The sequence below is a fragment of the Genypterus blacodes genome, unplaced genomic scaffold (genome assembly GCF_046128005.1).
Source record: "Genypterus blacodes isolate CSIRO-AG114 ecotype Tasmania unplaced genomic scaffold, CSIRO-AGI_Gbla_v1 ptg000057l_1, whole genome shotgun sequence".
In the NCBI taxonomy this organism is placed as follows: Eukaryota; Metazoa; Chordata; class Actinopteri; order Ophidiiformes; family Ophidiidae; genus Genypterus; species Genypterus blacodes.
The window spans coordinates 2,104,257-2,131,973 of record NW_027466869.1 but is presented as its reverse complement, the minus strand read 5'-3'; the positions used below and the strand labels follow the sequence as shown (position 1 = coordinate 2,131,973).

The 27,717-nt window shown below is 40.1% G+C and overlaps 1 protein-coding gene across 1 annotated transcript in view; it reads left to right on the top strand.

Moving 5' to 3' along the window:
• The window catches only part of grik3 (glutamate ionotropic receptor kainate type subunit 3), a 74,810-nt gene extending 57,839 nt beyond the window's left edge, over window positions 1-16,971 (top strand). Inside the window, exons 11-16 of the mRNA XM_076152672.1 lie at window positions 5,282-5,505; window positions 9,235-9,353; window positions 13,177-13,394; window positions 15,592-15,817; window positions 16,047-16,297; window positions 16,777-16,971. Of these exons, the coding sequence (XP_076008787.1) occupies window positions 5,282-5,505; window positions 9,235-9,353; window positions 13,177-13,394; window positions 15,592-15,817; window positions 16,047-16,297; window positions 16,777-16,971 (1,233 nt within the window). The remainder of the gene's footprint in view (window positions 1-5,281; window positions 5,506-9,234; window positions 9,354-13,176; window positions 13,395-15,591; window positions 15,818-16,046; window positions 16,298-16,776) is intronic.
• Window positions 16,972-27,717: the final 10,746 nt, after the last annotated feature.

Here is a 27,717-nt window from a genome sequence, read left to right as displayed (position 1 = left end):
GAGTATGAAGTGTTGTTTGCAGGAATTGTAAATATACTCTACAAAGAGATAGGGAAGAGGGCAGTAAACGGTCATTGGTCATCGTTCTTATCTGCTGACTTTGTATACATAAATACTGTTTAATAAGCCCTCAAACACATATTGTTCTCTCCTTGTTATGTACATAGATAAGGCCCGTAACTGTGAACTGGGGATCAATGTCTTTCTTTACCTTAAAAGGGTCACCTCCTTTGATAAGGTCTGAAGTGAGCAACAGGCAAAACAGTTGGTTACTGCTGATAAAATGGTGCTGAATCACAGGGCTCATGCATCTTTGCTATCTGTCCATATAACCCCATAAATCACAGATTCATTACAGAATAACACAAAAGCTTCTGCTGTCTTTTTGTAGCAGGACTGTGGGTTTATTAAAGACGCATCTCATCATTTGTCTGTATGGTTTGCGCTTTGTCATAGAAATAATGAGATGTGACAGAAATACAAGCTTCAAACACGTGTATATGTTTATGTTTGCTGTTTTTATTCATCATTTATTCATATGATTATGCTGTCAATATGCCAATGAAACCTTTGTAATTTAATGTTGCTTTGTGTAACGATTTATTTAGTGTTGTGTAGCATCCAGCCCTTCATTTCCCTCTGTTGTCACAAAGCTCACTGCAGAGCCAAAGGGCATTGTTTGGAAGGTGCTAAATGATGCAACAGGCCTTGTTAAACTTGATTTAGTCACAATAGATGATCGCTTTAATCATGCTGTAATGCAAATGTTAATAGCGTGCTTAGCACATCATTTGTTTCTGTCATGGCAATTAATCTTTGCTTCGACTGATATACAAGAAGGTTATATAGCCAGCTCATATCCCCAGCGTCTACTCAGACAGAGAGTTAAGGATATGCAACTGAAGTACTTAAACGTTGTGTTTACATTGGTACAAAGGTACACAGATTTTGTTCCAAAGGGTTTTACGCCAGAGTGATTACATTTGTGTTTGACCAGGGACTTGGAGTAATTGAGGTCAAAATGGATGGATTCTGAATTTCAACTTAGACTGCAAGATGAGCTGGTGTGGAACCTGGTAGACACACACACACACACACACTGACCACAACAGTGTCTGTTTCTGTCAAGACACTTTTCCAAGCCTCTCTGAACTGCAACTTATGTAAAAAAAATATTTCTTGATTACATTTGGTACGCTTCATTTTTAGCTATATTTTGTTCTGACACCACACTGTATAGTGTATGCATAATGATTAAGTGTTTTGCATGGAACTGTCACATTGCACTTTCACTTCTCCAGGGCTTATTGCAAGTGCATGTACAAGTGACCAATTCTTTATATACCCTCAGCAACACTTTTACCGACCCTATAGCAACAACCCATTTCAGTCTTTATCTGCTATTCCCATTACAATGTTCTTTAGGATGTGTAGTGTGCATTTCTGCAATTACCACAAACATCCCACCACAGCAGAATTTGCACTTAGAGTAGGTTGACTCTGATTTTGTGTGTGTGTGTTTGTTTGTTTGTGTTTGTGTGTGAGAGAGAGAGAGAGAACATGTTCCCCTCACATACAGTATGAGCTACACATTCATACAATGGAAAAAGCAACACCAACATGCATGTAAGTGCTATTCCATCTTCATTTCAGAACTGTGATGGCACCCTTTAAGATGCACATACTGCACAAAACAGCACAGTGAGCATGTTTGTTGAGGGGTAAAAAGCAAGGGTTGTAAGCAATATGTTAATACTGTATGCATTTGGAGCTGAAGCAGCAGACATGAATCATCACATTTCTGAGGCAAATGTGCTTATGCCCTGTGCTGTCTTCAATTATTACTTGAAAAACAAAAACAAGAACAAACAGCTTACAGTGCATAGGCAAAGAGTTTTACTACCAATTGATTTAAAATGCATGGATCAAATTCTGTGGTGGAAGAAGTACTGAAATCTGTGACATGAAAATAAACTCAATTACAAGTCGATGTTGTATTAGCATATTTGAATACAACTTAGAATTTGCACTAGACTGTATTCCAGTATCCAAAATAAAATGTAATATGGTGAAGAATGGCAACTGGGAGCTCTTGTGGTCAGCATTGTTGCATCACAACAAGAAGTTTGAACCCCAGGCTTTTCTCTATGGAGTTTGCATGTCCTGGAGTTGGTAAGAAGAAACAGCACACAAAGAATAAAGGTTTCTTCTTCTGTATTATTGATCCATAAATGCATTATTCAGTCAGGAACACTTATAACTTCAATTTTGTTTGTGGAGTCCGGAGTGAAAAAGTCAGATATTAAATCATAAAAACCCTCCGAACACCCCAAAACGTTTATTTGCAAGTGCCCCTTACTATACACAAGTATAGTACTTGAATAAATTAAGTCTTGTCTTCCACCTCTGATCACACCAGAGTCCACTAGACTGTCACAAGAAAGAACACCTCAGGGCACACCATCTGCACACCCAGATAACACCAAGCCATGTGGCACACTGCAGGCCACTACCAGGTTATCTTGCTTGTGTCCAGTATACCTATGTGCCTGAGCAGTACCAGAACAAGGACATGCGCCACGTATATTAGCTCACCGTAGGGATGTGTGAGAGTGCATGCTGGTTAATCCTCAGGCTGAGTGGCAGGTTGGCAACAGAGAAGAGAGGGAGAAGTATTTGAATTTGTATAGTTATGGAGTACACAGACAATGCACTGTAGGATGGCTGTATTTCAAATCTATCTGTCTCTGTAGAGGCGACAGTTGTGCTGGGAATGCTTTGGTTCTGACCTTTGTTTACTATCACTTATCACATGTAACTGAGTGACAAGCCCAAATATGTGATTACACTGAAGTTACATTGTAAGTTCCAGTGGGTGTCGCCCTTAGGGAAGTTCTTGATTTTCACTTTCATCAGGAAAACATGCAAATCTTAACAATAGAATGGAAATGGTGTGCGCATCAAGCTGTTATTCGACTTAGAGCATAGGTAATGTGAACATATTGATAACACTTCTGTCCTTCAATCAAGGGCCATACTGTTACTGTTGCAGAGAGAGAGAGAGAGGAAGGAGATTTTGAGAACAATTTGCCTCCAAAAATGGTAGGAAAAGGAAGAGCCTCCAGGATTCCCTCAGAGTTGCAGCTAGAATGTTTGGTTGTTGGCTTGTTTGCCCACCGGACGAAACATTGAAGGGGTGACATCAATTTTTCCAGCTAAATCACCGGCCTTTCCCCCACAGGCCACAAAACCTAACATTCACAACTTTTTTTGCCAAGAAGCGAAACAATATTGCCAGCTTGTCCGCTTGCTTTCAGCAGATCACATGAAGGATGTTGAAGTGCATTGCTTCGTGGGATTAAATGTTACAGTGAGCCTTGACGCTGATTGTGAAGTCGAATGACTCCATTGCTCTGGCTCTCTGCCTGTTGATTAGAAATTGTGGTATGCAAGTCCACATAATTGCCAATTGCATCGTGCTGCATTGTGTCTGAAATGTTCTGTAGTGGCTGTCTTGTGTCAGAGTCACTAAAAAAGCGTGGAGTCATTTTGGAGATGCGGTCACAAAGTTATGTGACCAATAACAAAGCCTAATGCGTCATTTCTACACTGCATGTAGTGCGCAGTCAGTAAGTCTTCCTGCACTGTGTATAGTCCTTTTCAAGTATCCACATAATGCACAACCAAAGCTTCTTCTTCCTTCTTGCTTATGTCACCAGTCTCGTCAACAAGCACAGAGAACCATTTGGCATTTCTGCATATTTCCAAAATTTGTTTACCACAAAGTTCAATTCATTCATTCTGAATCCTCTGGCTGCAGTAATTAGCATTAGCTGGGACAAGGTGCTCTCTCAGATCTGTGTTGCCATGATATATGTCCAAATATGGGCAAAATGTGTTTACCACACACAGCAATTACGTCTACAACGACTTTCTACCCAGACTTTGTGCACGAACATGCTCTGCCTATGGGAACGATCCATTGCCTCAATTAAGTGCTGCTATTCATTGACTGTCGACTGCCATCACACATAACAAATTTGCTGTACATATTTGTGTACTTACATTCATAGTTAAACTTAAGTGCTTTGACTTTTTTTTGCGTTGCCTCTGTCAAGTGGTCTACAAGGCCATTGTCGCTCCTTTGAAGTATCAGTCTTTGCTGCCGTTTGTGTGCCTTCTGTGTGTTTGTGCATGTGTGCTCTTGTGCTGTTTGCTTGTCCTTGGCTGGGTTACGTAGCTCAACCTCGGCTAGAATGGTTATTTTGTCATTTCATTTTAAATATTAATCTAATATTATTTGATTACTTTGTGCTCATTTTCACAATTTTGTCATTTCTTAAATATTTATCTAATATTATTTATTAATAGGTGTGTGAGGGGGGGGGGGGGGGGGGGGGGGGGGGGGGGGGGGGGGTTCGGAGTCTTCTTAGTGCCTCTGAAATTCATTTTCTAAGCAGAAACGATCTCTTCAGAAACATGTGATTTTCAGTGAACAAGCTTTCTTCCTCTCCTGCCGCTCAGTATGTAGGAAGTGAAGAAAGCCTCCCTTTGTGGGTTGTGTCGTTTTCAGAGGAAAGAGGTATCCAAGCGTGAACCAAGCAGCTGGTTTCATTAACCTCCTGTCCAGCCATTGTGCATGGGAGTTGCAGGGGCCGCTCATATAACTGTTAACCTTCTGCGTATCAAGTCATATGCATATCATCTGTGGCTGCAACTTCACTCTCAACCATGTCTGAAACATAAACACAGTGGCATAGGTCGTTGACGTTGCCCTTGGTAATCAAATTGCAGATGGAACTACGTCTGATTGATGTCTCCAGTTTTTAAAAAGGTATCATTGAAGAGACAGAATGCTGGTTTTAATTAGTGCATCATAAAATTTATGATGATGGTATCTCTCACTGTCAGAGGTGAAAGGGGAGGAAGTTTTATTAATATGTTGTAAATTCCTGATATAGTAATGATAGTGAAAATAACTGACACCAGTAAAAATAATAATAGATCATAAAAGCATACAATAATTTAAAGCAGCATTAATAAATTTGTGGCCACTAGTTGGCAGTAAAACACAGAAACAAGCTCAGAAACCACTGACATATTATGCATGTAAATATGAACGTAAAGTATTTATGTTAAATTAGCAAAGATCCTACACTAAGCAAAAAAAAGAGGGAAAATTTGCAATTAAGTGGCGTAAAACTGTGTCTGAGTTTTATTCTGTGTAGTTATTGTCAAACTTATTAGATTTTACTTTATTTTCCGTTGTCTTCTCCTACAGAGAGCAGACTTGGCCGTGGCTCCTCTTACCATAACCTACATGCGCGAAAGGGTTGTTGACTTCTCAAAGCCGTTCATGAGCATGGGCATCAGCATCCTGTACCGCAAACCCAACACCACCAACAACGGCTTCTTCTCCTTCCTCAACCCAATGACCCCCGACATCTGGGTCTACATCCTCTTGGCCTACCTAGGTGTTAGCTGTGTCCTCTTTGTCATTGCCAGGTAAGGCTGAAAGTGGCATGCTTTTTGTCCAACAAGTCATTCATACATTTGTCTGTGAGGTCTGTCACTAAACACAGTAATTTCCATGAATGCCAAGGCCAGTTGGCAGTTGGTGAATAGTGATTAAGGCAGTTTTGTCTGCATGTGTTCTTTGTGCAGCCCATCAGTGGGAGGAGGAATGGGTGCAAAACCTGCAGTTGGGCTGCAATCGCCTACTCTTGCAATTTCTTGTTTCCTATGTAATTTTGAATTGGCAACTATCCTAAAATGAAAGAAGATGCCTCATGTAACATAAAAGATCATTTTCCGTCATATTGACACAGGTTAAAACGTACATAAATACATATACCTGAGATCGTATTTCAATGGAGTGGGCTTTTTATTTCGTGCGAATCATCTGCATTTACATAAAAAAAAAAATAGCTGGCAGTAATAAATCATAAAATTAGAATGGATGTAGATTATCTGTTGGATGGGATGGCAAGGATCCCACTTTTATTTTTTTGCTCATGAATGTGATGAACATCCTGTCAGTACCATTGACAGTCTTTCCTGGTGCTTTTCATGCAAAGTGGTGCTCGAGGAAGTTCTAGAAAAATTGGCTTTGAAAAACAGTTTTAGGGCTTGAGAGCGAACAGCTGCACTCCTCCATCCTCATTCGTTGTTTTGAGACTAAACATTCTGGAGTGGCTTCATACAAGCACAAAATCATCTTAAATTGTTGCATCAGTTTTTGGAGGCCGGCCTCGATAGCTGAAAAGCTGCAACCCTAGAATGCATTGCAAGTATAATAGACCTCAGTGAACAATAAGAGGGTTACTTCAGCGAAAGCCGGCAATTTTACATGCTGGATATGTCGGACATGTCGAGGGCTGATGGTATTGCTAACAATATCTTGCAGAAAACACTTGAGCTCCATCCTGCTGTAATGATACCCAGAAAACTCATAGCACGCATTTGTCTAAAGGCACATTTAGTCCATAGCTGTCGGTAAATGATGATGTAGAATATGTAGTTGTGCTTACATCTATGAAAAAAGTATTAGAAAAGTGGAAAATGCTGCCTCGTATTCATGTCAGTTCATATCAGGCTTGCCCTTAAAACCAGGGATAACACAGAGGATGAAAGGGGAGGAGGAATACTGTTTGCCTCAGTTGTTCAATACAATCCCAGAGTTTGGAGAAATACATTAGAAAAAAAATATATATTTATCCTCTTCATATTGTTAAACATTGACTCAAGTGTATAATGGTGAAGCTTTCTCCCTGTATATGCTATTAATGAAATTTCCCCACAGTGTATGTGTCTGTGAGCTTCTGTATGGGGCCAAAAACTGCATCTATGGTAGAGTCATATTGGTGTCACATTCCTATAACAGGTTTCCACTATCATAATGTAGAATGATTTCAGACCAACCATATCCACACTGCAGTAGGAATAAAAGTTGAATATGAAATCGAATAAAAGATTATATATATGGAGCAGGAAAGTTGAAGCCGTCTCTGTATAAATGGCTCCAGGTGCATATAACAGCATTCTGCAGTATTTAAAATAACTGCAAACTAAGTTTTATAAAGTTTGGAATAAAAGAAAAAAGCAGGAAAAATCATTATGACCAAAGAAACAGTTTGCAGAACAGAAAATATATGAATAAGATTCAATATAATTTCTGTAAATGGACTGGACTTATAAAGCACTTTTACAATGACCTCACATTCGCCCATTCATACTGTGATGGCAGGGGCATACCAAGTGCCAACCTGCACATCTGTACATTGTCCTGAGCCGTGTTGCCACAGCGGTTTGAAATCCCCCTACTTTGTACTCTGCACCCCTGTCTGACAGCTTTTGGTTAGCCTTGCCAATTCCACCTTTTTTAGAAACAAGCAGAGAAACCATAACTATTGAATCAGCATTGTTGCTTTGTCTGTGTGGAAACTGTACTTAAAATAGCAACAATTTTAATTGTCTTCCCGTCAGTCAGTTTGGTCATGCCGTGAGTAATTTGCTGTGTGCATAAAATGTGTTTTGCCTCGTCACTGTCACATGGCTTTAAATTTAGCATTAAACTATGACAAAATGATATTACAAGAGTACTACATTTATCACATTTCAAATATAGACAGTAATTGGTCAGTGTATTGCCAAGGCAGACATTGTGCCATCAAGTAATTATGTGGATTTGTGTCACACTGCACGTATTCAATGACCAATGCATGCTCTATCGTCAAGCTACATGGCAAACACAACAATCTCAAATTCAGCCCAACTTGCATGTCAGGGTTACAATTGAGCTTTAACCCCCACAGCGTCTGACTGTCTAAAAGAGAGACACTTGATGGAAACATACTGCATTCGTGATATGACAGTAGGGATTGACAACATGGCTAAGAAAGTAGAGTAAGATCAGTAAAAAAGTGGCAAAACTTTAAATAGCACTTCATGATCATTCACTTTAAATCTGTTTTTCACAATTGACTGAAACAGACACATTCATTGTCAAACAGGAATGGGCCCTGGCATTTCAGAAAATGCAGTTGTAACAGCTGTACCTGTTGAAGAGTCTAAATTTCAATCAATTCAATCTTTGCAGATGATTGTCCTTCAGACCTGAGAATGGGCACTCAAACACGTAAACCGCTTTATTTACTTACCTCGTTTAGGGGAAAAAAAGGTGGATTTCTCCGATCATTAGCACTGCAAATTGCCTACATCTCATTAAAGTAACAGATCTGCCACCTTTTGAGGAGAATTTATCTCTAGACTAAAGGAGCCAGTCCACATGCAGAATAAAAAACAAAACACCTCACATTTTTACAGACCTTGAAAGGAGGAAGTACTGACATTTACCATGTTTAATCTCCGCCACCTGCCTGTGAAAATGCACTTAATGTGTAGAGCATCTTCAGGGAGTGTCACACTAAATGGCAGCCATGTGGAAATAGGCATGCTTGATGGGGAGTCTTCATGTCTCACATTCTCAGACAGAGCGTTTCTATACCTTCTGAAAAGCGTTATTTTTGTACCAAGCTGGACAACTTCAAAGGACATGAAAGATGGTTGAGGAGATATGTAAAGGTAATAGTAGGAGGAAGTAACGTAAGAGTTGACTTTTATCCTTAACAACACTGCACTTAAATCGTAATAATAACGAAAAAAAAACGAATACTTTGCCGCAATGGCTTTCATACTGTTCAGTCTGAAACTGGCATGACTCAAATTCTCAAGTGAATTTCTCATCCAAAGTGGTTTTCATTTAGATTGTGTCTGACAAAAGCGTCTTTCATCGAGCTATTGGTCTCATTCCGTCAGTGCTCCCTAAAAGTGTGTTCTTTTAAACCTATAATTACAAATACATAATTCCTGTTTACCACCCCTCCCTCTCCTCAAGTGAAAGTATGTGCCGTTATCCCCATTTCTAAGATTAATCATGTCGAGATTACAAAGACAAGGACACACACACACACAACATACACCCATTTTAGTCCACCTTGCATTGTGGTCATTCTTCTCAAGGTGGCAAACACAGCTTCCTCTCTTGGTTAGACAGGGTAGGTCGGATGATACATACTGTTAATCTTAAAACAGCTGTTGTGATGGTGTGGTAGCACCTCAGACTGTTACAAATGAGTCTGAGTTTAAGGTTTTTAGGTGATCAATAAGATTCTGTAAAGTAAGATTGTAAGATTGTATAAAGACATTGATGATTTCAACCCGTCTCGTTCCCAGGTTCAGCCCATATGAATGGTATGATGCCCACCCTTGTAATCCTGGATCGGATGTGGTGGAAAACAACTTCACCCTCCTCAACAGCTTCTGGTTTGGAGTCGGCTCCTTAATGCAACAAGGTACGAAGGTGCTCACTTCTCCTTCCCTGTCAAAAACAATAGCATCCCACCACCCCCTCCCTTCTTCACTGCTCGCTCCCACTCTGCCTCTTTCACTGACAAGCTCCGTGATTTCCATTCCGAGACTGTTTCATAAGGCATTTACCTGTCAAGAACAACTGGAGAGCTCATTCTTACATGACAAAGGAAGGCTGTTGTCACCTACCTGCTGTTTTAAAAAGGGAGAGAGGGTGCCAGGCACTTGTCAGAGATTGGCAGGTAAGGATGGAAAACATTGCTGCATTTATTTCCCCATAACGCAGTCACTGGCCCAGCTCAAGAGCCTCTCTGAGTGTTGGGACGAAAGGGTAAGTTGGGGAACATGTCTGACAAATACCAGCTGTCAGCCACGCTAGAACTGGCTGGTGTGAATCTGATGTTTACAGCACTGTACAATTTGCAGAGTGGCCCATTGTAGGGGCTCATATGTCCCACTGCTGTCCACCAAGTAGCCTCCCATTTCTGTTCACTGTCACTCCAGTCATGTTTGATGCTGATGTCACCATTACATAGCCATTAACGTTGCCATTACTTTGCCATTTTCCAAATGAATACCAATGCATGCAAGCAAACACTTACATTTTAATGTGGCTCTTGCGTTCAGCACAAATATAGCTTCAACGCTCCAAAGGCATACAGATAGGTTTTCGCTCATGTCCTTTAAAGGAATAGGTAAGCAAATGAAAGCCCAGAAATAACATAATGAAGTCAACTGGGGAGGAACAAGACCCAAGTAATAAAATGTTTAACCTCAGTATAACAAGACAAATCAAGGAGGTTTAGTGAGACTGGGCCGTGGATCTTTGCCCGTAAGGATAGCAAACACATTCAGCAATTCATTAAGCACAGATGCTCGGCAGCACTCTTGTGAAACTGCATGGTAGCTCTGCCAATTTGCCGGTGCAGCAGAGGCTACGAGTGTATCCCCAGTGTGCCGCCAGGGAGAAGCCAAAGGAGAATCAAAACAAAATGAGATAGTTAGTAGCCTATATTATAAGGCCAAAGCAGGGATGTTTTCTCCTTTAGAATTTTCACCATGACCCACAGTGCTCGTCGATGCCAAAGCTGCTGCTGTATCCTGTATTGTATTGAAGCTGATGATAATCTGCTCATACGTATTTCCTCTTGAATCTTTATAGATTGCAATGTTGTAGTCAAGTGTACAAGAGGCAAAACATGTTTCACACAATTTTAAATGGAATGTTATTATAAGTCAGCAGTCTATTCATGTTACAGACGGTGGTGCACGGCAGTTATTTGAGGTATGTTTTGTCCGTTTCGTACAAAAACACACACCTCGCTTGTCTGCCAAAAACCGTGACAGCAGCTGAGAAGACAGCTGCTTCTATGATATGTTTGTAAAATGCAAATGGACATATCTGAAGAGATCCCCCTCCCACCCCCCTCAATAAAAAATGAAATGTTTACCAGCTTGTTGGTGGGAGGAAGGTGTCACAGACAACACGGAGAACACAAAATGTGCAGAGGTGTAAAGGCAAACACACTTCAAATGCTTTCCGGGGGTATCTGAACGCTTTTGCTCACAACAAACATATGTCTGAACATTTCCTGTAAATTGCTTTCTGCCTATAAAATTGTTTTTTGAGAGTACATCTGATTTCTGAGTCATTCTCAATCTCTATCCCAGTGCCATTGCCTTTGTTTTCGTGGTACTTTCCTGCACTATATAAAAACAAATAGTTAGAATGAGAGTGATTTCTACATTTGGTTGTAATCTATTGTGTCGATTCTAATTTGTGTGTGGTTAAAAAGCTTAACTTGATGGAATAAGTATTTCCATTGTCAAGTTTCATCATTTAAAAGCAGCTAATAATGAGCAATAATACAAATACCGCTACTACGAGCATTGGGCATTCAAAGCGTGAGTGTGTGTGTGATGACTCCACTGAGGGAATGCTAAGTGCAGGTAATGATTCTCATGGGAGATCCTCATTCTCTCACGATAAGTTGAGGCATCGACAGAGGGGAGCAAGGCGCCTGAAAACCAGGGCATTGTGTTGAGCATGATGCACCACAGACACCAAGGAGAGAAGCAACTTATGTATGCCATCATTGATGAATTTTGTTCTACGTTTTTAAATACAGACAACCTAAAAGCACCCAGCTAAATATTGTGTCCTTATATTCAACAGAGAATACTGACAACATAGTTATAATGTTGTGTTAAAATATGTATCATTAACTCTCCCAATATCCCGTAATAGTGTTGTGCTTCAGTGTCGTGATCTTTACTCCATTCATATGAGCGCAGTGCTGCAGTCAGTAAGATGATGCAATGTTTTTCTTACTGAAACAGTATCAGTACATTCCACCCTGAGAGGACATTTATGTCTCACTGCCTAGCACCATGTGGGTCCTTCTTGAAATAAATGTAAAGCATATTGACAACGTTTTATTTCCTTGGCTGTATGTGACCGATCTGCTTTTTGAGTGTTGGGATGCAGTGCTATATACAGCTCCCTGCTGACAACAGCGCTTTATAGTGTGGAATTCAATTGAGTTACCAGTTGCTTCAGTTCGTTTTTAGTGCAACAGGAGTACGCATCTGGATCGTCTCTGAAGTCAGAGTAAATTAAGGAACGGTGCTGTCTCCCTTTGTTTGCAACCATGTAGAGCCTTTGTCAAACCACAAAGGACAAATCCAATCAAATTTGGTAGGAGAGGTTAAAGAGCCGACCACTCTGCCCCCCTTTCTGTGGGCTTGTTACTCCTCAGAATTGCCCTCATAAATCTTCTCAGTAGAGTAACGGAGCACACAAAGCACAAGGGTATTTTAAAGGTTGTCAGAGATGAGATATAAAGTAACTTTAACACCAGTCAGAGAGCCATTGTAAACACAGTATTACTCAGCAGAGGACCACTCAAAGTCAAGGCTGATGCGGAGGCACATTGTCAATGATGCAAGGTACTTCAGTATATCTTGATTTATCTTATCCATATCTTATTCAGACTGTAATGGTTTGCTTGCTGCACACATTAGCATGCACATCCAGTAAATTAGGTAATGACATGATATGCACATCTTAGGAAATTGAATTGAATTGAATTATAGTTGTGTGAATTACTTGTTACAAAGAAACAATTGCACATCAACAAACTTCAAATTAACAGCTAAATTGGCTTTACTTGTTTTACAGAATGACTGAACTGTGTTGATTTTGAGAATTTACATCTGATAAATCAAGTTTAATGAGATTGGCTCATAGGTAGAAAAAAAGATTGGATTTATTATAAATGTAGAAGATGAGAAACTGATCTGTGTCATCTTATTTTAGGCTTAGAGGGGAAATATTATGCCTTTGTTGTAGGAAGTAAGTGAACAAAAGTAGAAATGCCTGCAGAACTGCCTTTCCTTTCTATTTATTTATTACTTCTGCAGTAAATTAACATCAACATGTAAAAAATTGGACTTACCACACACCTGGTTAGACACACCCACACGTAACCAACAGGAAGGTAGGGGCCCTTGAAGAGACAGTATCGGATTTCACTCAGTGTGCCCATCACTGCTGCTGGAAAAGAGAATTGAAAAGGATTAAGATTTTTTTTGGACCCCTAAATGAAATTAAGCTTGTAAAATGTATGTTTGGCTTAACTGGCTTTGTTCTGTGTTTTCTCAAATAACAATGTACCGCGATCAACACCAATGCCAACATTATCAACAGGCGAAATCATACAAAATAGTTGGCAACATGTGGCAAATGTGCTGTAGTTAATGGTACAATACTATTTCTCTCTCTCTCTGTCCTTGTGTTTCCAACAGGCTCAGAGCTGATGCCTAAAGCCTTGTCTACCAGGATCATTGGTGGCATCTGGTGGTTCTTCACCCTCATCATCATCTCTTCCTACACAGCTAATTTAGCAGCTTTCCTCACTGTGGAGAGGATGGACTCGCCCGTGGACTCGGCCGACGACATTGCCAAGCAGACCAAGATTGAGTATGGCGTCGTTAGAGATGGTGCAACCATGAGTTTCTTCAGGGTATAGTATGATTTTTTTAAAGCTGTGATTGAGTCAATAACCATATTGATATAGAGGTCCATATTATAAAAAAAATCATTTGTTCACAGAATTGCTGTATTTACATTTAAAAGCTAAAGCACACAGAGTACAAAGATAACACACACAAACTCATAGAACTGTATGGTCCAAGGGGAAGAATGAAGACTATTTATATATATTTCCAGTTAGATCTTAATTCCCGCAGCAAAGACAAGTTCCTCAGCTACACTTCTCTTCACTGTTTGATGTTTTCCTCCATAATGATTTTTTTATTCCAAAGTTTCAACATTTGCCTGCAGGGTCTTTGACTTTATTTTATTATTTTGAGCTTTGACTTAGATGCTGTTGCAGCTGTTGTAGTGCTGAATTATGCACATAACACAGTTACAGTTTCTAAGATTGAGGAAATTAACACACCAGCTTTCTATTGAAGAGAGAAAATCCTTCAGTTTGACGTTCAGTGTGGAGATTCATCCAGTGCATCTGTCTGCCCCCGTTGTTATGTTCCCTCAAATTTATACTTGGGTAGCTCATAAATAGTGTGTGTTTCATTGTAGATTCTGTTCAATGGTGTGTGTTAGAGGATTGCACAGCTTCCATAGTAATTAGGCCTCATGCAGATGTACATATGTACATAAAGTTGCCAGTTGCGTCATTATGCTGTAAGACTGCAGTCTTATGGCCTCAATCTCTATGAAAGTTTAACATCCTGTGGTTATTATTGGTGTGCCTGCATCTGACTGAACCTGTTGGCCCTTTCTAAAGAAAGTTAAACTTACTTGTGTGTGCTCTGAAGAATTGCAGTTGTGAGTGTAGCTTTCTTAATGGGAGGTGTGTGAATACAAAAGTTACAAAATTCAAAAGCCACATAGCACAATGAATCAACAAGAAGCATGATAAATACTGAGGAGGTAAGGGAATAGATAAAGGCTTTGCACTTGTGCGAAATGGATGGATTTTGGTTACAATGACACAACAGTCGGCCTTGGTGTTTAGCTTAGCATCTACTCCACACATGTGCCACTAAATTCCCCATTCCCACCCATTGTCTAAAATAAATAACTAACATACAAGCCAGATCAGGCATGGAGATTATAATTTGATGTAGCATGAAAACTAATTTCACATAGAGTCATTCTTGCATTAACATTACATTAACATTACGATCATTTGGCAGACGCTTTTATCCAAAGCGACTTACATTACCACCCTTCGCAGAGGGGGGAGCAATTGAGGGTTCGGTGCCTTGCTCAGGGGCACCTCAGCAGGGGCTCGAACCGGCGACCCTCCGGTTCCCAAGCAGAAGCACTACCCACTGAGCCACTGCCTCACCCTGCATGTCAGTTTAAAATGACAAAATTAGATGGCAAATATTAAGGGAGACTCATTTGAAACGTTTAACTTTTTTTCTGCTGTTTAGCAAATGTCTTAAAACTTTTTCCAGTCATTTCAAACAAACGAAGTAATTGAAGCATTTAGCAAACATGTCAGGTATCCAATGTCAACGTGCTCCTCAGGAGATGGGATTGCTTTGGAAATCATTCTTTATCAGACATATTTGAATGAGACATTCAAACTCCATTAGCTTTTTGCCTATTTGACCTTCCTCCAGTCTGACCTCCTGATCCACTTGCATATCAAGGAAAGCCATTAAAACCAGAGGAATATTACCGAGTTACCATGCTGGGCATCTCTTCCAATTTTGGTAGAGTAATGTTTCAAAACCATATATTTATTTTGAGCTACCAGAATTATGCTTCCATCGGAGTTGCACATAACAATATGGCGCTGCTTATTATAGCTTCTCTTGCAATTTGAAATGCCTTATGGTCCTCAGACAGTAATTATCTAGGATTAGACATGCTACAAATGTCACCTCGTGTAAAATTGCATGAAATACCCAATAGCCTGATGCAAGACTAACAGAGCATTCTGTTATTATTGCTTCACTAGTACTTGGGATTGAGAGTAGACATGTGATTCAATTCGTGGTCCTCTAAATGTGTGACCATGGTAGATGTACTGTAGGACTAAAAAATAATTGTAGCCACTCACTGACCAGGGAATCTGTATACATTTTGAGGATTTACAGATAGGTATTTTGATATCTTTGGTCAGAAACAGCCATCACTTCAGCGATGCATATCTTTACACCAGATCTTTAATTCCCTTGCAGAAATCTAAGGTTTCTACCTTTGAGAAGATGTGGGCCTTTATGAGCAGCAAGCCAAGCACATCACTGGTCAAGTCTATTGAAGACGGAATTCAGAGGGTGCTGAAGTCAGACTACGCCCTCATTATGGAGTCCACCACAATCGATTACATCACAAGGCGGAACTGTAACCTGACACAGGTGGGAGGGCTCATCGACAGCAAAGGCTATGGAATCGGCACTCCTCTAGGTAAGACTTACAAATGAATGTAGACTGTTCATGAAGGCACTAGACAATAATACACACCAGCAATCTTCTATAAGCTTTGCCTTGGAGGGATGTGGGGGTTTAGACAATAGGGAAAATTAGTTTTTGCTACTAGTGAGCTAACATACCATAACGTGTTTATGAAGCTTATTATCGCAGATTCCAGCTGGTGTTTCTTCCAACAGTAAAACAGACCTTATGCTGCTTGCAGGCTCCCCATACAGGGACAAAATCACCATAGCAATCCTTAGCATCTTGGAGGATGGGCGTCTGCACATGCTGAAGGAGAAGTGGTGGAGTGGCAGCAGCTGCTTGGATGAAGAGCGTCGTGAGACAGGGCCCATGGGTATCCAAAATCTGGGCGGTATATTCATTGTGCTGGCGTCAGGCCTCGTGCTGTCTGTGTTTGTGGCCGTTGCCGAATTCATCTACAAGCTGAGGAAGACGACAGAGCGTGATCAGGTATGTGTCCCCATAAATCACATGCACGATTCTATTTTCTTTCACCTTGACTTTGTGTTTTAAAAGGTTGTACAGCTAATTTGATTACACCACACAAGGGTTTTAGTTTATTTAACCCTGGTTTGCAGAAACGTTGCTAGCCATTTTTTTTTTTTCATATCGCCTCAAGCCAGATACGTGTTCTGTTCATGGATTTTCAAACATAATGTCAAAGGATTTATTTTACTATGATTTCAAAATTGGCACGTAGAGATTCAATCCATTATTAATAAGTGAAAAACCAGGTGCAAGCTGCATGTTGGATTTGACATTGCTGACAGCCACGAGTCCACATACACACACAAATATTCTAATGCCGTTTATACTCAAGGCTGTTGACACTCTTTGCTGTCAAACCAATTTAAAGCTAAGGCATTTACCCCCCGTCCCTCCCCCCTCTTCTTCTTGCTCCCTTCCCCTCACCCTCCCTTTTCGCCCAGAGGTCTTTGTGCAGTGCCATGGTGGACGAGATCAGACTGTCGTTCACCTGCGAGAGGAGGGTGAAGCACAAGCCTCAGCCTCCAGTTATGGTGAAGACGGATGCAGTGATCAACATGCACGCCTACAACGACCGACGACTCCCAGGAAAGGACAACATGAGCTGCAGCACTGGGATGACTCCCGTGTTCCCCTAACAATGTGTCCTCCCCACGGCAAAAACCTCCTGAGCAACGTGTCAGGGGTGACGCCGGATACAAGAGACAATGGCATAGACGGGATCACCAGATACACCATTAACCACAGTGACATGGGGACACTGACAAAACACGGGACGCTTACGAGACACGGGCAACTCAAAATGGCAGCGTCAGCCACACAGGTATGACAACATTCACCACCATATTCCAGATCACAGAGATTAAAGAAATATATGGATCTGGGGGAACGTTCAACTCCCTAGAGAGGAAATGGCGTCTCTAAATAATCTGTTTCAAGTCTGATGTTTACGTGCGCAAAACAAAAACACAAGATAGTACATTCAAGGTATCTTCAATCAGTGAAACAGAATAATGGGGGGAAAATACAGACTTTGTTGAGCATGGCAATAATTTGCAGATACGCAGGTCGACTTCATTGGAAATCAGTTTTGCCACAAAACAACAAAATTATGATCAAGTTCTTTACTTCTTACCTTTACCCTATAGATATACACAAACTCCTCTTTGCCCTTTGACAGCGGCCAATTATTTTACCTCAAACCTGGTGTCTTGGCTTGAATGGTTAATGAGTCATAAGCTTAGGGACTTTGGGAAGGTGCGTCAGAGAGACACCTTTGATTCTCTCTCAGTATCTGCAGTATAGTTGTTGATTTTTAACCCACAGTGCGAACTACAGCAGTTCAAACGTAAATGTATTTGTTGAAAATGTGTAATTAATGACGATTTTGAAATGAATCTTTCATGGAGAGTAAAGTTGGAATGATGGAGACATCAATAATGAAACAAAAAAAATGAATCCACACCCTGGACCATCTTGTTATATAATAAGATTTATGTGAGCAATAGTATATTTTGTGTTGGCCTATGTCTCAATGATTTTCATGTGATTCAGTTTTAATTTTACATGGTTCAATTTTAATCTAATCTAGATATTAATTGCCAAAGATTTGACCACTCGACAGAACTTTATACAGTGAAGCACGGGCCAGGACTGCTCACTTAGCAATTTAAAGAGCGCACTCATCTTGTGCTCAATGCATTCAATTGAATTAGTTAAAATGGGACTATTAAAATGTAGTAAATAGTGTCTGGCACAGTTACAGTGACAGTTACTGATTTCTTGTCCATTCCACCTCACAGTACTGTAACATAAAGCAAATATTGCTAAAACTATCAGAAAAAAAAGAAATCTAACAGATGAGCTTCCTCGTTCAATGCCTTTCTGAGAACATTGTTTTGGGAATTTCAAAAAGTTTAACGCAAGATGAAGCATTCACAAGATTCTGAGTTTAAGATCGCGATCAAGAGTACCCCACACAATACTGCGAGGATGTATTGTGACCCATCATCAAACTGTGATCCATGAGTGTCCTACAGAAAAGGGTGCATGTCAATGCAACATGTATGTGATGGTGTTGAAGGTATTCAATCAGGCGGGACTATGATCTTAAAACTAAAATACATTTTCTCTATTGAACTACATACTGATCGTTTAACTCCCCCAGTGATTTTGAATGGTTATCACATTCTGTGATCGAGAGGCTTTTTGGCAGCGTACTGGTCATTTTGCATCGTGAGCACCATGAAAACAAGACAGGGGTTGGCTTTAAATGGCCAAAGAGAGACTTTGTTTGTTGCTACGTTTTACAGTTTAAATTCATATTGTGCACATAGAGACTGGGTAAATCGGCACTTCTAGTGTGAACATGCTGGAGGATCGTGTGGTGAGTAGACAGAAGAGAGATGTTTGCTGATTTTGTGTGTTCTTGTTGACGTTAATGCCTATTAAATAACTGTACAATATATCTTGAGTGAGAATCAAGCTGTAGGAAGATTTGAGGAGTCAGCAATCTGCTGTTTTCCTGGAGCTGAGCAAACAGCAAACCTCTGTGAGGTTTACCTTAACGATAAGTCAAGACGAAAAATGCAGGCTCCACATTTGTGATATGATTGAAGGGGAAAGTCCAATCTGTAAAATTTAGCATCGGTATGGTAGAGATTCATTGTATAAATGTTTATCGAATCCCTTCTGCAAAGTAGAGTATGTAGATAAGATCTGCAGGAGATAATGTATTTTGCTAAATTTATACTGTTATAAATTCTGTTCAGTCAGATACGTTATAGATGCTATTTATTTCATTAGAGAGGTCACTTTAACCTACTTCCTCACCTTACCCCAGTTCCACAGCCCCCGACCTTGTTTATTTATTTAATGGCAATGCATTATATTATGCTATATTGGATGACTATCAACGAGAAGGAGAAATGTATGTAAATCTTCTGTTATGATGGCAAATATTTCTACGAGGTGAAGATGACACTGTAATATTGAGATTCCCTTGAAAAAAAAATCCCTTAAGCGTGTCTTCTGTAACCAGATCTTTCCTAAACCCAAACAGGACCTGGTCTCTCTCTAAAGCTGCGGCTGATCCGTGGTTATACTGTATTACTGTTACCCTCATGTGTAGCTTTTCATGCAGGTGATTCAAAGACTCGAGTTTGCTTGTATCTCACTTCTGTAATATGTGAAAATAATGACATCATAATCAAAAATAGTTGGAATTTCCACAGGGTTTTTGATTTGGCTGTTTCAGTCTGTTTGGGTACTGAATATATACATCTTTTTTTATAAATTATTGTGAATAATGTCATTTTACACAAAATTGTATGAAATGTGAGCGAAAAGTAAAGCAAAATGTACGCTACATAACCTGTGTTCCATTAGCAGTGTGTGATATGAGTTCTGATTTTCCAACAGTCACAGCAGTTTGCCTTTTTATGTAACCCTTTCTTTTCAGCTGCACCGCTTCTATCATTTGGCAGAAAACCTCTCAAATACAATGATGAATATGTTGGTGCCAACCAGGGTTTTCTTTGTGGACATGCAGAATTTCTATGAATATAGTTTTTGTAAGGTTTTGTAAAAAAACGACAAAAAGATTTTGTTTTCCTAGTAACTGTATGTGTTAAGAGAACATTAGAATAACCATCTGAGTAAAACAAGTGGAAATTCAAAATATTATAGAAAAGCTATTGAATTATTTTCTTTTTAACACACTGTGAATAATTCAATTGTACAGTTTGCTGTATGGGTTATATGAAGTTTTAAATAAAAAACACAAATGATTTCCATCTCCCATTGAACTACTGTTTACCCAGTGCAATAGTATTATACCATGTTGAAAACATTTCTTGCACATACACTTCAAATGCTACATACAAAACAGATTATTATAAGACTATCAGATGAGTCATGCTGGGTTATGGCAGCTTGGTGAGCTGCAGGTCAGTACATTTACTTGGGAGTCTCTGAAGAAAATTGATTTAATGCCTTAATTATTGCAACTCTATATGTCAACAAAAAACTAAAACAAATTCAGGTGTAAATAAAATTGTGATATTTGAGTTGACACTAGAGATTCAAAGTCAAAGTCTGTTAACCAAAACACAAAGGAAACCTCTGCTGATTCAAATACAAAGTGACGATAACAGTCCGTTACTGATGAGTAATAACACTCGATTGCAGGCCTACATGTAAATCACAAAATGTGTTGAGTGATTTCAGAGTTACAGAAAATACCATTAGATTAGATAGGAATTTAATGATCCCAGTGTGCAATCACAGCAAAATGAAATGAAAATATGACAGCAACATTTTTAAAATAAGCAAATGTACTGAAAAAGTATTTAGTGTTTCCAAGTGTGCTTAATGTAATGTACAGGTTTGTCAAGGTGACTAAATTTGCTGTATAACACTGTCTATTAAATGCACTGCACCAAGAAGCAGAAAAAACATTTCCAAATTTTGAACTCTATGAACCACTAAATAACATTATTATTATACTATATCTCATGGATCACTGGCGGATTTGTAAATGGCAGATTTGAAGTTTGTGTCACATCTGGATGTTATGAATCTACTGTGACTGGTGAGTGGCTAATGCATGGACCACTCCTGTTCACTGAAATGACAAAAAAGGAACCTTTGAAGATCCCTACATGCAGCATTTTCATCTTAGTCTCCAGAATGAGTAATTGTCTCGTCTCTCTCTCTCTCGCCATTTCTTGATTTTGTTTTTCTTCTTTTTCTTTGATATTTAGTAGGTACCGGCAAGAGGGGGTGGGGTTCTTTAGCTTCACAATGCTGAATAACAACAATATATATCAGACATTTGGTGTAATTGGAACAATATGGATCACAATAGCGTGTTGTGTCTGCTGCACTGTAAAGCTGCTCACGTGAAATATCAAAGGCGTCGTAAAGTAGAGAGAAGAAACGGAATAAACATGAGTCTTCAAATGGTGTTCGTGGGTGAAAATGTGTCACGATGTGAGCGAGCCAACCATCTGCGACAGGGAGAGATTAACCTTGCTGGCGTCGAGATGGCAGACGTGCGTGTTAAAAAAGCAGGGGAAACCCCAGGCCATAGCGTCGAGGAGCAGCGGGTGCATAATGAGCGATGGGCAGGGGCCTTGCGCCTAATGGGAAGATTTATTATCTCTCACTATCAATTAATCCCTTCGGACAGACTGGGGCCAGCAGGGGCAGATCAGGAGTATGTAAAGGAGGGAGAGGCGGAGGGAGGATGGGAGTCTGCCAGATGAAGAGAATGGTGTGAAAGGACGGGAGAGGTGGAGGGAGCAGGAGCAATAAGGCGAAAAAAGATGGGGTTGGAGAGAGATGAGGAAAGAGACAAGGCGAATGAGGGAATGACATATCCAAAAAGATTTGAAAAGCTGTGCAGAATGCGCAGGCAAGAGAGGAAAGAGGGTTTTAAAATGACAACGTGTAGAAAGAGGGATGTTTGGTAATATGATATGAGGGGAGGAAGACGATTCAAGAGTTACACGAGACAGAAATAAAAGGGAGAACAAGGGATGCGTGAACATATAACCAATCGAAAAAATCCAGTCACATGAAAGAGAATATTCCGGAATGACACTGCAGGATGATCTATGTTGACTATAGGCTTATAAAGATGAGCTATGTGTAACGTGTTGGAGTTGGATAATGACTTTTCAAAATAAACTACACAGGTACTAAATGGATTTTTCAGGGAAGTTGGGCGCTCGATTTTTCAGTGGTTTCCCAGTCCATGGCTTATGTAATGTTAATGGGCTTCAGGTTAACATGCAACCATAAATTATCACAGATTCATTCTCACATATTTTAACTCTACTGCAGTTGAAGTGTTGTACAGAAAAACTACAACCGAAAGCCGTGACCCCAAGCGTGTTTGTCATTATGGAACCTGCTCCGGTCCGTTGCTCATGCGTGCTCATGGCGGCTTTCTCACTCTGATAGCACATGTCCAGACGAATGCTCCTTTTGATGACCTTGACAGGGCCGTCAGCGGGTGATGTTCTGCTTGACACTACAGGGTGATGTGCTAGGGGCCCGGTGGCTGTGCATCATCGACCCATTTGAGGGTGAATGAGCACCCGACCCATGCTATGTGCCCATCTCTGTGAACCCACTGGGTGACAGACCTGTCTTAGCCAAAGCTGCACCAGAGGACCGGTTTGATAGAAGGGCCGATGTGCTCTGAACCTTATTATAGCCTATGCGCTATCATCCCGGAAAACAGATCCTGGTATCCACTCTTGGAATGTAGCCATCAAGGATGCAGCTGAATAAAATATGTTCTCTGGCATCTGAGGAATGGAGATGCCTTTCAAAGGAATAAAAAAAACAAGCATTGGCTTGAAAAGTTAACTTTTTAGGAATTATAGGACGATCTTATCCTCCTCCACTCTATCAACCCAAACAATCTTGGTGTTATTTCTGATCAGTCAATGCCCTTTGACGCTCATAGCAGGATGCTGATTCACTCCAGTTTATTCCACATTAGAAATATAGCCAAACTGAGAACTGCTGTGTCTAAGGATGACGTGGAGAACTGAATTGAAAACCTCCAAAATGTGGCTGCAAGGTTTTTAACATGGCCCAACGTATCTTACACCCATTTCAATCTCTTTACACTTCCTTTCATTTCACAGTTCATTTTAAAATGCTGTTCCCCACTTTGACAGCCGAGCATGGCCGTATCTCCACCCTTATCACAAGCTCTTAGGTCTACTAATCAGGGTTGTCTAATTGTCCCACACACCAATTTCAACACTTAGAAGTAGCTTTCTGACTGTTGCACCTAAATTGTGGAATGGTGTCCTCTTAGCGCTGCATATTATTGATTATGTGGACTGAAGCAGTTGAAACCACATCTATTCAGAGAGGCATTTGGTTAGGATCCCTGTGTTTTTACTCTCCTTGTTTTTACTACTTTATTCCAATCAGAGCACTTAAGAAGTGAATGGGCTGCACTTGGACTTGAGTAGAGAGAGAAAGAACCCCAACTATTCAAGCAGCTTATATACTGCCTGACCCCACTGTGTGTAAATTAAATGTGTCACAGGGACTTCCTGAGTCCCTTTTGGTAAGGGGCGACTATAGAAGCCTCAGCTTTTGGCACTACCAAGGTGTGAACATTATTTGTTTCACTGATCAGGGAGGCCATGTGGGGGTGCAGATTGATGACATCGGTCTTGCTGGTATTCACATTCTGGGGCAGAATGATTTTAACGCTTACAGACCTCTGTGAAAGGTGCTATATCAATACGTTTTGTGTGCTAGTACCACAACATCTCATTTATGAAAGTTCAATGAAAGTGCATTATGTTTCCAGGCTTAAGTATTTAAGCATTTTGTCGGGGCTGGATTACAAGACAAATAAATAGTGCATAACACTGTCCATCCCAATAAGATTAATAATGATGAACAATTAATGAGTGTGTAATTACAGTACACCATAATGCTCTAATGAAGAGGTACTGCAGAGGGGAATACTCATGCATATTCCACCCTCCATAATGAGCTTGGCATTATGTGCATCATGTTTGTACAGGGAGATACCATATGGCAGAATATTTGAATGAAAGAAAATCATTGTTTATTCTGGACTTGTCTCTTTCATCCCAAATCACCGGGCACCACAGTATCAGAGCTTTTATCTTCACACCATCATGTTGCATTATCCATTTGACTTTAGGTGAAATAGCCTGATAGTGACATCGCCGATGAAATACATCAGTGGCTTGCTCCTCTGCACTGTGTTTTTGACTCTGATAATGACTGGAGTAGAAGTGTTTCATGAATATAAATTTGTCACTGGATGAAATAAAATCTTTTCACAGTGTAAATAAAATAACACTCAACATTTCTGCAGATTGCTGTTTGTCAAGAATGGCACTGTGCTTATGCAGTTCACCTATACGTCTCGTAAATCAAACAGACGTACAAAGCTAAAAGGGACTAGACAGGTTTATACGCGCCCTGAAGGTTTGGGTACTGCTCATTTTAATGTTATAAAAAGCACACAATGCATCAATTCTGATTGGTAAATGGCATGATTGTTTATCTCCTATGAAGAACTGGGCAACACAAAAAACACACACACAGCTGAAGCCAAAAAGTCCTTGTCCATAAGAGCACTCAGCGAATGATCAAATTCATTCAAGCTGACAGGTAGGGTACTAGTACACAAACAATATTATGCTACAAGTGTGGGTGTGTGCAGAAGGGCATCTCAGAATACAGTTCAGTGAACCTTCATGTCCACAGGTCACACCAGCAGGAGTGGATTGCAGGGAATAGTGGTGCAATATGATGAAATGTAAAACTGAAAACAGGTTGCACCAAAAACCAAAATCCCTTTGACAGGTAATGACTTCCATTCAGAATAACGGTTGTACACAAGACAATAAAACTCCAAATATGAATACAGGCAGCAGTGATGGTGTATCGATGTTGGATTGCTTTCCGGGAGGCCTTTCATACCGATGAAACATTATTTGAAAAGCACAGGTGGCCCAAACATTGTTTCTGATTGTGCAATCCTTCATTTACTTTGTCACTGGAGAGATATGTTTGTCCATTTGGCGGAGTACATTTTGTCCCAAGATGGTTCAAGGAACATCAGACACCACAGGCTCCCCTGATCCCTATGGATCCCACGCCAAGATGAGGAGGAAGTTTTTTCAGAAAACCCAATGTGCTACCTGGAGATTCCTATGGACGTTTTGTACGTGATCATGGACTCATGTCTGGAATAACTAGTGAGAAAGGATTTGGATCGGTGCCAAAATATTATCGTCTATCGTATATAATATTAAAAAGACCACAGAGAAGGTTTTAAGGATTTGGAATTGTTGTGCAAGGCAGGTTTTCCTCACCATCAAAACAAGAACTTAAATCTCTTTGCTCATTTCCATCTTAGGAGATACTGTCAGTGTTTTATCCCAAGGTTGCTTGCTGCCTACAGCAAGAATGTTTGATGTTGGCCCAGGACCAGATTCTGTTCCATTCCAGAGGGGGAGGAAGTTCACCAGCAGATGATTTCCTATTCTCTATCAAACTCCACCTGACGCTTCTATCTTTAAGCTTGGAACGTTGCCAATGGATTCACTTTCATGTAAACCCAACTGTAATTTGCTCACAACAAAGAAGTGCTGATTATACAAAAAAAGAAGTGGAAAAGCACAGTTTACAGCTAACGTTGTAACTTAGCTTTCACGATTCTGGGTGAATGGGTTTGTGCTGCTTCCCTGTAAAGCTCTGGGGCTGTGGGCTACAGTGCAAACTCAGAAGTGAATTTCAATTGACACAGTGGCTTGTGTGGAATTGATTTGTACTTGGGTTTATTGTAATGACTTTACCATGAAGACAAACTTAACAGAGGTTTTCTTTTAAACTTGAGTCCCACTGGGTTATTTCACTTTATATTTGTAAAGAGCAGGTCCTTGTGCCAAAAGCTAAATTCCAGCATTTCTATTGCTTTCCAAGAACATGACTACTCTTTAGAGATGGAAGTCAGACACACTCTCTACCTTCCCTCTGTCTCTCTTTCCTGTAAGAGCACATTATATGGCTTGTCCACAGGGAAGGAGGTAGAGGTCGTCTGGCCGGCTGGGGGGAAAGTTTATGGGCTGTGAAGGCCAATTTGAGCAGCCTGCAGATGGAATCCAAAACTGCCATATCACCTTCCCGTCTCTATTATTCTCTTACAAAGATCTTGAAGAAAACAATATCACGAGGGAAACGAAACTTCTGCTCAAAACTATTATATAACACGTAGTGGGTTTTAAAATGTAAGTGGTTCATTAATATTAAGCAAGGAAGAGACAGTTGGAGGGAACTGGCATTCACTCTTGGCACTTCATGTCGGCTTGCCAGTGATGGCTGGGTGCTTTGTTTAAGCCAATACGAGCCGTTTAGATCAAAGAACAGCTGCTTCAGCCCAAGCTCACTGCTCGTGCAGTATCAGTATAATGTGGCTCATTGGGAAGACCTGACTATAAATACCAATTCACAATTAACCGTTGAGTAAGATGTGAGTCTATTATAGGAATGAGTTGGTGTAAAATTCTCAAACAGGCTAATTTTATTAAATGTGACTAATTCAATGTGTTATCCTGGATATTTAGACTGTCATATTGAAACAGTCCAACATGAACCGTTATGGATTTCTTCATGGTTACTTTGGTCTTTTCTGGTGTATTAAGGTTTCAGTAAAGTTTAGTAAGGTTTAGGAAGGTTAAATTCTCATTTTGAAGGTTTTCACTGGACAGCAGCCATAGCAACTTTCAAGTTTTTACATGAAATTGAGATCAAACTTATACAGGTGGATCACACTGCTCTTGTTCTATTGATAATAAATGAGCTAATATGCATGTCCAATATTTTGTTCCCTCCATATCTTAGGAGCATGTGGTCTGTGTTAGAGCGCCTAATATCAGAACATTTATAACTCAGAGCTGATTTCACTCAGAGGTTTGACAGTCTCGCCTGAACGCACTGATTACATTTGGTGTCAAAAATAATCATTGATTTAAAGGAAATAAAGAGCAGAACAAAATCTGCAAATGGTTTTCGCAAGAGCCAGCATTCATCATAGCAATATAAAATGTCTCCTCAATATATTCCTGAAGGCCCTCATTCAAAACAAGTGAAAATAAATGAATTCATATGCATCATAAAGGGAAAATCACAGGCATCTACCCCCTAAGGCAACTCTTGCTATAAGTATGACTCACATTACATTGCATCCGTGCTACATACAGTATGTAGCTACATACATCTTTGGGGCAAGTGCAGTGTTCTGGGATCTGCTATTCTTCAACTCTTTGAGATCTACCACGTGTTTGCAGCATACCCCTTGTTTCACCATCTCTTTATGTGACTCACCATTTCTAATTATACTCACAAAGACAAACGCTGTAGTTGTAAAATGCAAAAACACATGTCCTGTTAGTATTTATGGCAGCTGATTGGTGACTTTCTCTGTGCTAGGGTTGGTTTTTATAGCCACCAAATGCTAATGTGTGGCCTCTTAAAAAACAATTTATGTCTTCCAATTTTGTGCCCCTGTGTTGCCTTTGTTTGTGAGTTAGAGCAAATGTAAAGCCATATATAATTACAGAGCATTATTGCTCAATGAGGCTTCATTAAAGCAACCTACCGTCTCAGATATAAAATATAGAGACAGCACCTGTATAAGTACATAAACGACTTGCCTGGGTAAATGGAATGCCTTAAAAAATAACTAAATTTTAATAGTAAACAACCATAAAGAGTAAGTTGGGGAAATGTAATCCATAATCAAACTGATCACCCAAACAACTCCTGTTTGTGAAATTAGATGGAAAGAAAATTGGAGATATTCTTGA